This window comes from Chiloscyllium plagiosum, unplaced genomic scaffold (genome assembly GCF_037043375.1).
Source record: "Chiloscyllium plagiosum isolate Xiang-an unplaced genomic scaffold, Cpla_swu_hap1 HiC_scaffold_9, whole genome shotgun sequence".
In the NCBI taxonomy this organism is placed as follows: Eukaryota; Metazoa; Chordata; class Chondrichthyes; order Orectolobiformes; family Hemiscylliidae; genus Chiloscyllium; species Chiloscyllium plagiosum.
In genome coordinates this window covers 63,289,995-63,303,158 of record NW_028270147.1, presented here as the reverse complement: position 1 = coordinate 63,303,158, position 13,164 = coordinate 63,289,995, and the positions used below count along the sequence as shown (strand labels likewise).

General features: G+C 39.6%; 1 protein-coding gene across 2 annotated transcripts in view; it reads left to right on the top strand.

The window, feature by feature from the left end:
• Positions 1-9,933, top strand: part of pgm1 (phosphoglucomutase 1) — an 81,440-nt gene extending 71,507 nt beyond the window's left edge. For both annotated transcript variants that reach the window (XM_043699451.2, XM_043699450.2), the window contains exons 8-11: positions 1,929-2,064; positions 3,470-3,653; positions 5,313-5,447; positions 8,903-9,933. In XM_043699451.2, the coding sequence (XP_043555386.1) occupies positions 1,929-2,064; positions 3,470-3,653; positions 5,313-5,447; positions 8,903-8,992 (545 nt within the window). In that variant the 3' untranslated portion in view covers positions 8,993-9,933. The remainder of the gene's footprint in view (positions 1-1,928; positions 2,065-3,469; positions 3,654-5,312; positions 5,448-8,902) is intronic.
• Positions 9,934-13,164: the final 3,231 nt, after the last annotated feature.

Sequence of the window (13,164 nt, the reverse complement as noted above, 5' to 3'; positions counted from 1 at the left end):
TCAGCCCAATTCTGCAGTTTATCCAAATCCCCCTGCAACATTCTTCCACACTGTCCACTACTCCACCATATGTCCTTGACTAACAAGGCCAGACCTCCCCCTCTTTCACTGCCTTCCCTGTTCTTGATGAAAGATCTAAATCCTGGGACCTGCAACATCCATTCCTGACCCTGCTCTATCCATATCTCCGTAATGGCCACAACTTTGAAGTCCCAGGTACCTATCCATGCTGCCAGCTCACCTCCCTTATTTTGGATACTTCTGGCGTTAAAATAAACACACTTCAAACCAGCTTGTTGTCTGCCAGCACATTCCTGTGCTGTGAAATCCTGTCCATGCCCTCCCTACTCTCATTCTCCTGTGCACTGGAACTACACCTCAGGTTCCCATTTCCCCCATTGAGCTAGTTTAAACCCACCTGGATAGCACTAGCAAATTTCCCACCCAGGATATTCGTATCCCTCTAGTTCAAGTGAAGACCGTCCTGTTTGTAGAGATCCCACCTTCCCCAGAATGAGCCCCAATTATCCAAGTACCTGAAACCCTCCCTCTTGCACCATCCTTGCAGCCACATGTTCAGCTGATATCTCTCCCTATTCCTTGCCTCACTATCACGTGGCATGGATAACAAACCAGAGATAACAACTCTGTTTGTTCTAGCTCTCAGCTTCCACCCTAGCTCCCTGAAATCCTGCCTTACATTCCTATCCCTCTTTCTACCTATGTCGTTGGTATCTACGTGGACCACGACTTGGGGCTGGTCACCCTCTCCCCTCAGGACCCAAAGACATGATCCGAGACATCACGGACCCCGGCACCTGGGAGGCAACACACCAAACATGAGTCTCTTTCATTCCCAACAAACCTTCTATCTGACCCTCTAACTATTGAGTCCCCAATGACTAACACACTCCTCTTTTCCCTTCTTCCCTTCTGTGTAACAGGGACATACTCTGTACCAGAGACCTGTACCCCACTGCATGCCCCGGTAAGTCGATTCCCCCCAACAGTATCCAAAACGGTATGCATGTTTTTCAGGGGAATGACCACAGGGGATCCCTGCACTAATTGTTTTTCTTCCCCCTTTGAACAGTTACCGAGCTTTCTTCGTGCCTAGAAGTAACTGCTTCCCTGTGACTCTTATCTATCGCAGCTTCTGCCTCCCAAATGATCCGAAGTTCATCCAGCTCCTGCTCCAGTTCCCTAAAGTGGTCTTGGAGGAGCGCGAGTTGGGTGTACTTCCTGCAGATGTACTTAGGGGACACTAATGGCAACCCTCACCTCAAACATCATGCAGGAGGAACGTTCCTCTCCCTGCACTGCCATCCCTGCTAATGCCCTTATCAGAAAGTAAAAAAGAGAAGTTTACCTGATGTGTCCCTGGTATTTAAGATTAGAGGAATTAGGTGCCAATTTGTTTTAGTTTGCATTTTTCGGTTTCCTGTTTACTTTCACCAAGATATTAAATAACTCAAAAAAAGTGCAACATTTCATAAAACTCCAAAGTTATTTCCTCCAGCACCTTACTGGGTAAAGTATTGTCTAATGTTATACCAAGCTATGCATAACAGAAAGTCACATATTCAGTTCCTGACCTTTGCTGATCGCTTATTCACAAAAAATCGGTTTGCTTGAACTTCGAAGGAGAAACACACCCATTGATATCCTACTAGTAGGTTAGGTCTAAGGACAGTGTTAGAATACAGGAGGTAAAGCTTTATTCTTTGAACTTTAAGTATTTCCAGGTCTGTTTAAATCCAAAGTAGAGGGAGCTTTCTCTTAATTTAGTCCCACCTGGAAGTGTTTGATAAAGCCATTCTAATATTTTGTTTGTGCCAGCATTTCCTTACCATAGTATCCACAAAGTTTATTTTCATTGAAATTTTGATTGTCACATAGTGATTGTCACATTTATTATTTCTCTTAAGGATCTGACCACATTCGTGAGAAAGATGGTCTGTGGGCAGTGCTTGCCTGGCTGTCCATTATTGCCAAATCCAAACAAAGTGTGGAAACAATCATGCAGGAACATTGGCAGAAATATGGTCGCAACTTTTTCACCAGGTTAGATCATTTCATTTAAAAAACCACTTCTGCTTTTCACACCACATGCAGCGTTTCAAAATGAAAAGCATAGATTTGCATAAGATCTGGTTCTCCGGTTCATCTAAAATCCCAATTCACCATTATCATTTGTCAGGATGCTTCCTATTTTATATTCAGGAACAGTGTTAAAGAAAAGTCATATCCTGATGAAGGGCTTTTGCCTGAAACGTCGACTTCGAAGCTCCTTGGATGCTGCCTGAACTGTGTTCTTCCAGCACCACTAATCCAGAACCTATATATGAACATCCTGTTTATCTATGTAATGACTAAACAGCGTGACTGCCAGTGCTTTCCATCCAATTGTTTCCTGAGTGAAGGAACAAAATAAATAAAAATAATGAAGACCTATTCTGAAGGAAAGGAATCAGAATTCACTGCTGAATTTTACCAGGCTATACAGAGATGGGTTGGCAAGTGGGAAAGCTGGCAAAATGGCACACAATTGACCATGGTGGCAGATTGGTGACATTCCTGGCTTCTGCCCACTGACAAAGCATTTTGCCAACTGTGGGAAAGTTGGCAGATGAGCTGCCCACCCACAATCCAATTGCTACCTTTATTGACATTGGTGAATCTTTGGCTGCTGACTCAATGTGTGGGGAGACTGCTGGTGAAACCTAGCAACTTGGAGACATAGTAGAGGGCTCCTTTTGGGCATTCTTTTTATTGCAAATGAAGCTTACCCAGGTGACAAAGGCTTTTGTTTGCAACTGTCTTGTCTGTACATGAACAACACCCTCCACTCACCAACCTTGCTGTCGATCATGAGGGCCTAGCTCCCACGTTAAGGCGACCCTACTTGCCTCTCTTCAAGAACACTGACCATCAACATGTCATCATCTCAGCAATGCCCCTGCTAAGGTGACACTGCTCGGGCTGGAAGCTGCCAATTTTTGTGAAACATTTTTTGACAAACATCAGCATCTTCAGAACTGATGGGAAGGAAAGGAAATGCATTTGTCTTAAAGGAGCATCAAAGTTCAACTAAAATATCTTTAATTAAACAGCAAGTCTATGCTTTGTCCACATGAGCCTAGTAGTCTATGCCCATTCTCCTGACGTTCCATGCCTTTTAGTATTCCTTGTTTGCAAGCAACTGTCTAGTTCTCTTTTAAAATAACTAATAACCCTTTAGCAATGATTTGGGCAAAAAGTTACCATTTTAAACATTCTAATTGTAAAGAATTTTCTTACCTCCCTTAACTTCCATCTGTGGTTATATTAAAATTACAGCTTATTGTTGCTGCCTTGGAAACAATCACATTTACTTTCCTAAACTTGAAAAATTTGTATCAAGTCACCTCTTAACCATCTGTGTACACAGCTGTATTGAAGTCGTTCACTCTGATTTTCCCTGTTACAGGTATGACTATGAAGAAGTAGATGCAGCAGCAGCAGGTAAAATCATGAAGGATCTGGAAACTCTAATGGCAGATCGTGCTTTTGTTGGTCACAAGTTCACAGTTTGTGAGGAAGAGTATATTGTGGATAAGGCTGACAATTTTGAATACTGTGACCCTGTCGATGGCAGTGTCTCAAGAAACCAGGTAAGAGAATAGTGGGAGTGTAAGTATGTGATATTTGATTCATTAGCTACCAACAAATAAGTTCATTACACGTTGAAATTTCTGTAACTTAAACTTGCATGAACTTGGAACGTTACACATCAAGATAACACGTGAATGGAGTAAATAAATAAAAAAATGATGACCTGTTACAATATAGGTTCCTCTGTTACGCTTATCTTTAGTGTGGCCATTCAGGGGCATCGGTATGAGAAAGACCATAAACTCGTTGTAGCCGGAGGTTCCTGCTCTGCTGTGACTGGGAATCTGGATGTTGATTTACAAGTCTACTACATAGATTAGATTAGATTAGATACCCTACAGTGTGGAAACAGGCCCTTTGGCCCAACAAGTCCACACCGACCCTCCGAAGAGTAACCCACCCAGACCCATTTCCCTCTGACTAATGCACCTAACACTATGGGGCAATTTAGAATGGCCAATTCACCTGACCTGCACATCTTTGGGCTGTGGGTGGAAACCCGGAAACCAACACAGACAGAGGGAGAATGTGCAAACTCCACACAGACAGTTGCCCAAGGCTGGAATCAATCCTGGGTCCTTGGCGCTGTGAGGCAACAGTGCTAATCACTGAACCATAATGCTGCCCATAAAATGCCACTAATTTGGCTGAAGTTATTTGTTTTATTTGAAGACCATGAGGATGATTTGATGTGAGAGGTTTGAAGGTGAAGTTTGAACAATAGGATAATGCAGTATTAGAATAGCACAAAGTTTTACTTTAAATATGACTTCTGAATCTTAACTGGGAACACATGATATTAAAAGTAGATGCCTGAAGTGGGAATGTGTTATATTTCTAGCACTAAATGTCCTCAAATAAATTACCAAAAATATAGAAATTTTACAATGTACTGCAAGTTCCATTGAACATATTTAAATTGTTTTGTTTTTTCATGTTAGCTATTTATATTTACCAGTAGCTTCTATAGCCCTTGGGACTCATTAACAAAATAATATCCTTATGTAAATGGCTGTACCTTCATATTGGCTGTAAACAATAGAAATGTTTGATAATTAGAGTTGTGTTCTAACTTTCCTTCAGGCGAGGATTAATGTCCTCAGAATTTTTTTTTTCTTCCAGCTTTCTTCCCTTTCTCACCCTTTCATTCCTCAAGGTGCTGTCTGGTGCTTCATATTGTACTGCTGTTTGCAGTCTTCTGATATCTTAACCATGTGTCCTTAGTTCAGATATGAACCAGGATGATGAGAACAAGTTGTTCTGTGGAAGGCATCAACCAAAGATCGATTCCATAAAAATCAAACATTTGTGTGCACAGGCATCCTAGCAAAAGTCACTAGTTTGCTGCAAGGACTGGAGTGCTTTTCCTCATCCTCTACCCTGTGAGTGGTTCTCCTACTCAAAAACAAGGATCAGCTAGATCAGCAAAAAACAGGAATCGAACCCTCAGAAATGTTCCAAATTTGTTTTTAATTTCCTGCTGGAAGAGATTACAATCTGTTCTACTTTTACATTTTATTTGGAAATATACACCGGTAACTCGTAATAGCAATGTGCTAAAGATATATATGTGTATATATAGAATGTTAGCCATATCATTGTCAGGTCACTACATTAGTATCACTCATGAATAATTCTCATAAATCATATGTTGACAGGGATTGAGAATCATTTTCACAGATGGATCACGCCTTATCTTTAGATTAAGTGGAACTGGCAGTGCTGGAGCAACCATCAGAATTTACATTGATAGCTATTACAAAGATGCTTGTAAAATCTTCAAAGAGCCACAGGTAATTTTTAAAAATATTCCTTTTAAAATGGCATTTTCTTTATTATTCATCCAGAGACCTCCTTTGACATCCTGGAATGCAACCTTTCATATGCAGATGACATTGCAGCCTTTTAGCCTCATTAGTTTCCCCAGTATCTTTTTCTCTCATGATAGTTGTTTTATTTATCCCTTCCTCTCCATTTTTTGGCCCTGAATTAATAATTTTGAATTCTCTTAGCATCCTCTACTGTGATGACTAATGCAAGTTATCTATTCAGCTCTTCTGCCATTTCCTCATTCCTCATTCCTCATTATTATTTTCCCACCTTTATTCTCCAAGGCGCCTGCTCACTTATTTTATCATCTTATTTTGTATTTAAAGAAGTTCTTACTGTAATGGTTTTTAATTACTTGTTAGTTTATCCTCGTAGTTGATTTTCTCCCACTTTATTATTTTCTGGCCATCTTTTGTTGGCTTTTAAAACTTTCTCAAACTCCTTGCTTACCACTAATCTTTGCCAGGTTGTATGTTTTTTTTTCAATTTAACAATATCGTTAACTCCCTTGGCTAGCCATGTTTAATCCTCTTCCTAGGATTCTACTTCCTCACTGCGATATATCTTTGCTATGAGTCATGAACTATTTTCTGAAATATCTACCATTGTTCATCACTGTGTTTTCTGCTAAGTAACACTGGAAACTGTCATTTGTTGCTGGTCTCTGGCAATTTGCTAATCAGAGGCACAGATGTTATAGAGTAGTTCAATACCTAGACACCAAGCAAATGAGAAGCCAGTCTTTCCAGTTGCTATTTGATCTCTTTCAAAAAAACATGTTTTATGAATTTAAAAATCACACAACACCAGGTTATAGTCCAACTATTTGGAAGTGCAAACTTGCACTCTTTCATCAGGTAGATAGTGGGGAAGGATCATAGGACTTAGAATTTATAGTAAAAGATCAAAGTGTCAGACAACTGATGTAAAGTATTGAACAAACAGCGCTCCTAAAGCTTGTACTTCCAAACCAAATAAACCTGTTGGACTATAACCTAGTGTTGTGTGATTTTTAACATTGTCCATCCCAGTCCAACACCGGCTCCTCCACATTGTATTTCATAAATGTTGGGTTTGAGTGTCCAATATTGTCCATAGTCAAATACTCAGCCAGTATTCACTATCTCATGTAACCACTTGACTGGAGCACTGAGGGATTGTCAGCACCAATGGGTCTTTGTACTTTTGCATTAATTAGGCAGAAAATTGGAAAGAAAGAGTCTTTTTGTTGTGTGTGCATATCACGGTGTGATTTTGCGGGGCCAATGGGGGTCTTGCCCACCAGTCAAATAACTGGCGGTTAGCCCTGCTTAGTTCCTTGAGAGTTACCCAGTGTGATCAAGTATCCTCCAGACAATTAACTGACAACCATCAGGCCTTCCCTATGAAGGAGATCGAAAGTCCAACCAGAGGGTATCAGCTCATCATTGGCACCTTTTTAGCAGTAGCTTCTGGAGGCACTGCACCCACCTGAGGCCCAGAATCACTAAGGAACCTCAACGCATGTAAGTGAAGTTGGGGTCGGGGAATGAGTAAGGGGTGGTAGAGGCAAGGGCATAGGAGTGGCTTTCAGCAGCAGATTTTGCTGGGCAACTTCCTGGGGGCAAGGGAGACCTCTATTTAATCCCCGATCTGCCACTAGGTTGCAGAATGCTGAGGGATAATTCTGAGGCTCATTAATAAGCCTACTTGACATTTGACCATCACTAGCTTGAAATCCCACATTTGCCTCTTCCACACTCTAACATAATAGAAGGAGGGTTTCCTGGCGCCGGAGACTGGCAGGAGGTTTTGGGTTCATCTGTCATAGTTTGCACCATGGCTGTCTGCATACAGTGCAATGCATGTTTCTGTTCAGTCCAGCCATATGTCAGTATCGCCTGTCAGGTTCATGGTAGGAGGAGCTTCAGAACTTTGAATTGTTGACCTTGTACCCTACCTTATCAATATTTAGCAGCACGCGTTGACTTATTTCACTATTGTATGATCTGCTGACCTTTTTTTGCTTTTGATTTCTTTTGATTTTTGAGTCCTTTTAAATTATTGACCTGAACTTTTCCTTTGCAATAGATATAACGTCCATTTAAAACAATGTCTTTATGTGTTGAGAGTCAAAACTTGTGGCCAATTGTTTTGATTATAAATGTAAGAAATAGCCTCCTGAAGGCTCAGTGGTTTAACAGGAGTGAGTCTTATAGACCAGGAAGGTTCCAAATTTGACCCTAAGTCTGAGAATTGCACAACTCCTTCTCATTCACCCATTGAATAGAGTTAACTATGGCAGTAGTTATTAGTGCTGCAGTTGACCCAAGTGTTCTGGTTGAAAGTGAGCAACAGCCATTGTTTCTCCTTCTACAGTCAGTTCTACTATAGCGCTGTTCTCATGCAATCCCATTTTATAAGAAAATTTTGTAATTAACAGCACCATTAAAACAAATGGGGCTGGAATCTTGTTCTAACCAATACATGCTTTAAAATTTCATGCTATAGGAACACTGTCTTCAACTGGTCAATGGTGTTATAGTGAATTTGCATTAACAAAACGCATGCTACAGGAGAACAACCTATATTTGTCTGACTTACACCTGAAATTGTATATGTGTACACAGCAGGTAGAAAAAAGATTGCTGTGGTGCTTCCTCATGATTAAAGTATGTTCAGTACCAGAAAATTATGCTGCACCTAGGCTCATGTGTGAAAAATGGTGCATTTGGGTAGAGTCACAAGGACCTCCCACTATTAGTGAAACTGTCCAGAATCACTTGAAACCATCATGAGAGAAAGAGTGAAAATGTAAGATCTTGTGTAGCAGTGTATTTCACGTTATTGGAACACCAAAATTTGTTATATTGAAATGTCCCATTGGTTAGTGTGTGTAATTCATGCACTATTGTACTATTGAGGTATCCAACTCAACTTTGTCAATTTTAGAAAACAACTAAGTGAAGGACAGAGCTTCTCCCACTGAAGAGGAATTCTGAAAGAAATCCAGACTTTACTGTTCTACATTCCTCGTGAAAAGGTCTAAAATAGCACAGCTTGAAGTTGAAAGGGAAGTTTAATAGGCTCAAGTCGACCGTCAGTAGTCCAATCACAGTGGCTGTGCAGTAATCAACAAAATAAATTGAATGCCGCACTACACAAACAGTCGATTAAAAATGAGGCAGTCATGTTAAAACCATATAGTGTTCTGGAAAGAATGTCCATCTCTAAGCAACCAGATTTAAGGGAGTTATTCAAATCCTGCAGCACATTCAGAGTGCCACAAGATTAATTCCTAGCATCTATCAAAATCCTAAAAGCAGCCTTCTCAGCTGCAACTGACTCACTGTGTGTGTGCACCAAATAAGCGAGCCAAGAGAACAACTGTTTTCTAAATGGAAATTAATTTGAAAATTGTAATTTGTTTCTTTTACAGGTGATGCTCTCCCCTCTAATAAAAATTGCTTTGAAGATTTCTCAGATTCATGAGCGAACAGGCCGTACCAGTCCTACAGTGATCACTTAAAAGACTAATCCTATTAAGTCAGAAGATAAAATGTCAAAGGAGGAATAACTAAAGGATAAACCTGAAAAATGTGAAATGTTACTGTAAACTATCATCTCCTACTCCATGTTCAAGGTTCAGAATATTGTAAAAAGACAAAGCTATCAGGAAAAATTATCATGAGCTAGGATTTAAGTAAAAATGTAATAAAATATAAATATATGTAAAAAATACATATATACACCCTGTATTGGTGATATGTTGTTTCCAGTCTCTTAAATGGTCTAGTTGAAAATTAAAATTAATGTAACTAAATATGCATTCTCACTATCAATACCAGTATTGTATTACAACGAGAAAGTTGTACAAATTAGCACATGAAAGGACACCACACATGCTATTTATTTAAGGTGACAATCTACATCAACAAATCTATCAACTACCCATTTCGCTTAAAATAACCATTCATTAATACAGTTAACATGGTTCTTTAAGCTACAGAGTCGCCAACTGTTCTTGAATACCTTTCCTTTCACTGAATACCTTTCCTTTCAATGAATACAATGTTTATCATGATGGTGCTTGTTCAACAACCATATTCCTGATCCTATCTTGTTATGGTTCTTCAGTTTATAGTAAATGTGCCAATTGCAGCCTGTGGCCAGACACAATACCACTGAATTAAAATGATTACTTTATTTCAAATGTGTAATTAAGATTCATTCAATGCCCATACAATGTTAAGTCCTTTATTATTGAATACTACTTTCAGTTGATCTGTGGTAAATTTGAAACATTAATAGATGTAAGCAATAGAAAGCACATTTCATTTTCACGACAGTAAGCATTATTGCACTTTTAATCAGAGTTCAGAATGTAAAACAGTTTACTACTTTATAGTTATATTGTTGGAAAGTACTTGTCTACATCCCCTTCTAAATAAAGTATTACATTTATATCTATGCAGTGATACAGATCACTTATTTAGTTGAGTACCCTGCAAGTAGTTCCTTTCATCTGTTTATAATAAGTTGCCTCTGATTTAATTACATTTTGCAGGGTTTGGCGGATGGTGAGTCATTTGGTAGACATTTCAATAGACATTCTTAGAATCCTGTAAATCAGGATCCTAAGAATGACTATTGAAATGTCTACCAAATTAAGCAACTGCACAGATGCTCTGCTTAGTAAAATCTGCCAGATACTGTACCCTTGTTATGCAAATATAAAAGTTTTCTTTGTAGATGTCTCTGCTGCCTTCCCAGGATTCTCCCCTCCCACTGAAATCCAACTGAATTCAAAATTCCATCAGTTATAGCCTAGAATGACATGACAAAATATATGATCTCGACTAGTGCACAATTGATTTTGCTGTATTGTAGAATGATACAACAAAGGTCATGCAGCCTGTGCTCTCTCTTTGGTTGAGATGTCCAAGAAGATCGACTCCTTTGTTCTTCTCCCAACCCCACATCAGGTATTTATCTTCAAGTATTTATCTCTTTCCCTTTGAAAATTGCTATTCATAACTTACATTAAAAGATGTTTCCTAACATTGTGTTTGTCTCTTCGGCTAATTACCTTAAATCTGTATCCTCCGATCCATCTGCCAGTGGACAGTTTTTTTTCTCTCCCATTTTACCCAATTGAAGTGGATTACAATTTTGAATGGTTCTATCGTGTCCTATTGGTCTCCTCTGTTCTAAGGAGGATTACCTTCCCTTCTCCAGTTTCTTCATGTCACTAAAGTTCCTCTTCTCTGATACCATTCTCATTAACCTCATTTGCATCCTCTCTAACTTTCTAACAGAGTCTCTAAAGTGGGGTATCCAGAATTGTACACAATCCTCCAGCTGAGGCCTGATTTCTGTTTGATGAAGATTTAGCAAACTTGCTTTTGTGTTGGTGCTTTTCCCATAGAGTCATAGCGCTATTCATGTGGCTTCTGGAGTCATTGTAGTGCATCCAGGAACCCGAGGACAATGTGGATAGCATGTACAGGGGGATGCTTACACTACAGGATGAGGACATGCAGGCACAAGGCAGTCCAAGAGATAAAGGTACATGGTAGAGGAGTCCTCTGAAACATTTACTTGCTAAGGTTGATTCCAGACTTGAGAGGGTTGACTTATGAGGAGACATTGAGTCGACTGGGACCACACTCATTGGAATTTAGAAGAATGAGGAGGGATCTTATAGACATGTATAAAATTATGTAGGGAATAAATCAGATAGAAGCCGTGAGGTTGTTTCCACTAGTGGGTGAAACTAGGCAGCATAGCCTCAAATAAGGGAGAGCAGATTTAGAACTGATTTGGGAGGAATTTCTTCACCCAAAGGGTTGTGAATCTGTGGAATTCCCTGCCCAGTGAAGCAGTTGAGGCTACCTCATTAAATGTTTTTAAGGTAAAGATAGATTTTTGACCAATAAAGGAATTAAGGGTTATGGTGAGTGGGTAGGTAAGTGGAGCTGAGGCCATGGGAAAAAAATCAGCCATGATCCTATTGAATGGGGGATCAGGCTCGAAGAGTCAGATGGTGAACTCCTGCTTCTAATTCTTAGGTTCTTGTGTACACTGTTTTCAGTTCCGAATATTCTGGTGAGGGGAATGATTCCTTGGAGGAATGCAGCAAGAACCAAGGAAGGAAGAAGAATGGAAGTGCAGTAAAGATTGGGATTCATTAGTTAGAGGAAGAGGTGGGCTTTTCTTAGGCTGTAAACATAACTCCAGAATGATATTGCCTCCCAAGTCAAGGGTGCCACTGAACGGGCTCTAAGATATTCTAGGGAGGGTAATCAGTCAGAGGTCATGGTCCATTTTGATACCAACAACATAGGTAGAAAGGTGCTATGGTCTCACTGTCAGAATTTAGAAGCTAGGTAGAAAATCAGCAAGCAGGACTTCAAAAATAGTAATCTCTGGATTACAGTGCAAGAGAGCATAGAAATAGGATAGGACTGATGAATGAGTGTTTGGAAAGATGGTGTCGAAGGAAGATCTTTAAATTCAACACTGAGACTGGCAATGGAGGATGTGTTGCATCAAAACAGAGCCAGGATCGAGTTCCTTGTGGAATGGTTTGCTCATGCTTTAGAGAGGGTTTAATTGAAATCAGCAGGAATGTGGGAAGCAGAAGAGAATATCAAAGAAGAATGTTTGGGTGCGTAAAATACTAGGAGAGACAATTGGCAATAGAATAGAGAACAGTAAGTTAATGGGTAGAATCAGAGTAAGGGGATACATTAAAACCTTCTACTCCAGGCCTATAGCTCATATATGGGAATGCACAGCATATAGTAACTAAGATTGGTGAGTCACAGGTCCAGATTGCCACGTGGAATTATGATGATGTGGTTTACTGAGACCTGGATCAAGGAATAACAGGATTAGTTGTTAAATATTCCTTTATACAAAATGTTCAGGAAATTTAGAAAAGGAAAAACAAAAAAAGGAGAGATGGTTTATTAGTTAAGGAGAGATTGCAGTACTGGAGACAAAGAATATCCCAGTGGATTTAAGGACAGAATCAATCTCAGTTGAGCTAAGGATCAAGAAAGTTGGAATTACGTTGCTTGGTGTAGTTTACAGGCCACCAGCTAGTGAGTATGATGGAGAGGAACAAATCTGCAAGGGAATTAAAGAGAGCTATAAACATTATAGAGTAGTTATAATGGGGGAACTTTACCTCAGTCTGTATTTGAATTGTTAGTGGAAGTATAAAGGGTAGAGAGGGAGAGTGTTCCTTGATAGTGTTTAGGAGAATTTTCCCAGCAGTATGTATCCAATCCAATGAGAAAGGAGATGCTGTTAGACTTTGACTCCAATATGAGTCAGGTTAAGTACATCAAGTGTCAATTGGGAAAACCAAGGACAATGATAATTGCATTGTAAGATTTAGGATGACAGTGGGAAAAAAAACAAAGAACAATACAGAATAAGAATAATTAACTGTGGAGAGCTGACTTTGTTGGTACAAGTATGGAGCTGGGCCAAAGAGACTGGAGTCAAAGGTTGACAGGAAAAGATGTTGAAGAGGAGACAGTTCAGACACAGTCAAAAGAGAAAGAAGGGACAAAAAAATCTTGTGCTAACTAGATAAGAAGAAGATAGACATAAAAACCGAGAAGGAAGCGTATGTTTATGATAGGTGTCAGATACAAAATACAATTGAGAAGCCAGGCTTAGAAAACA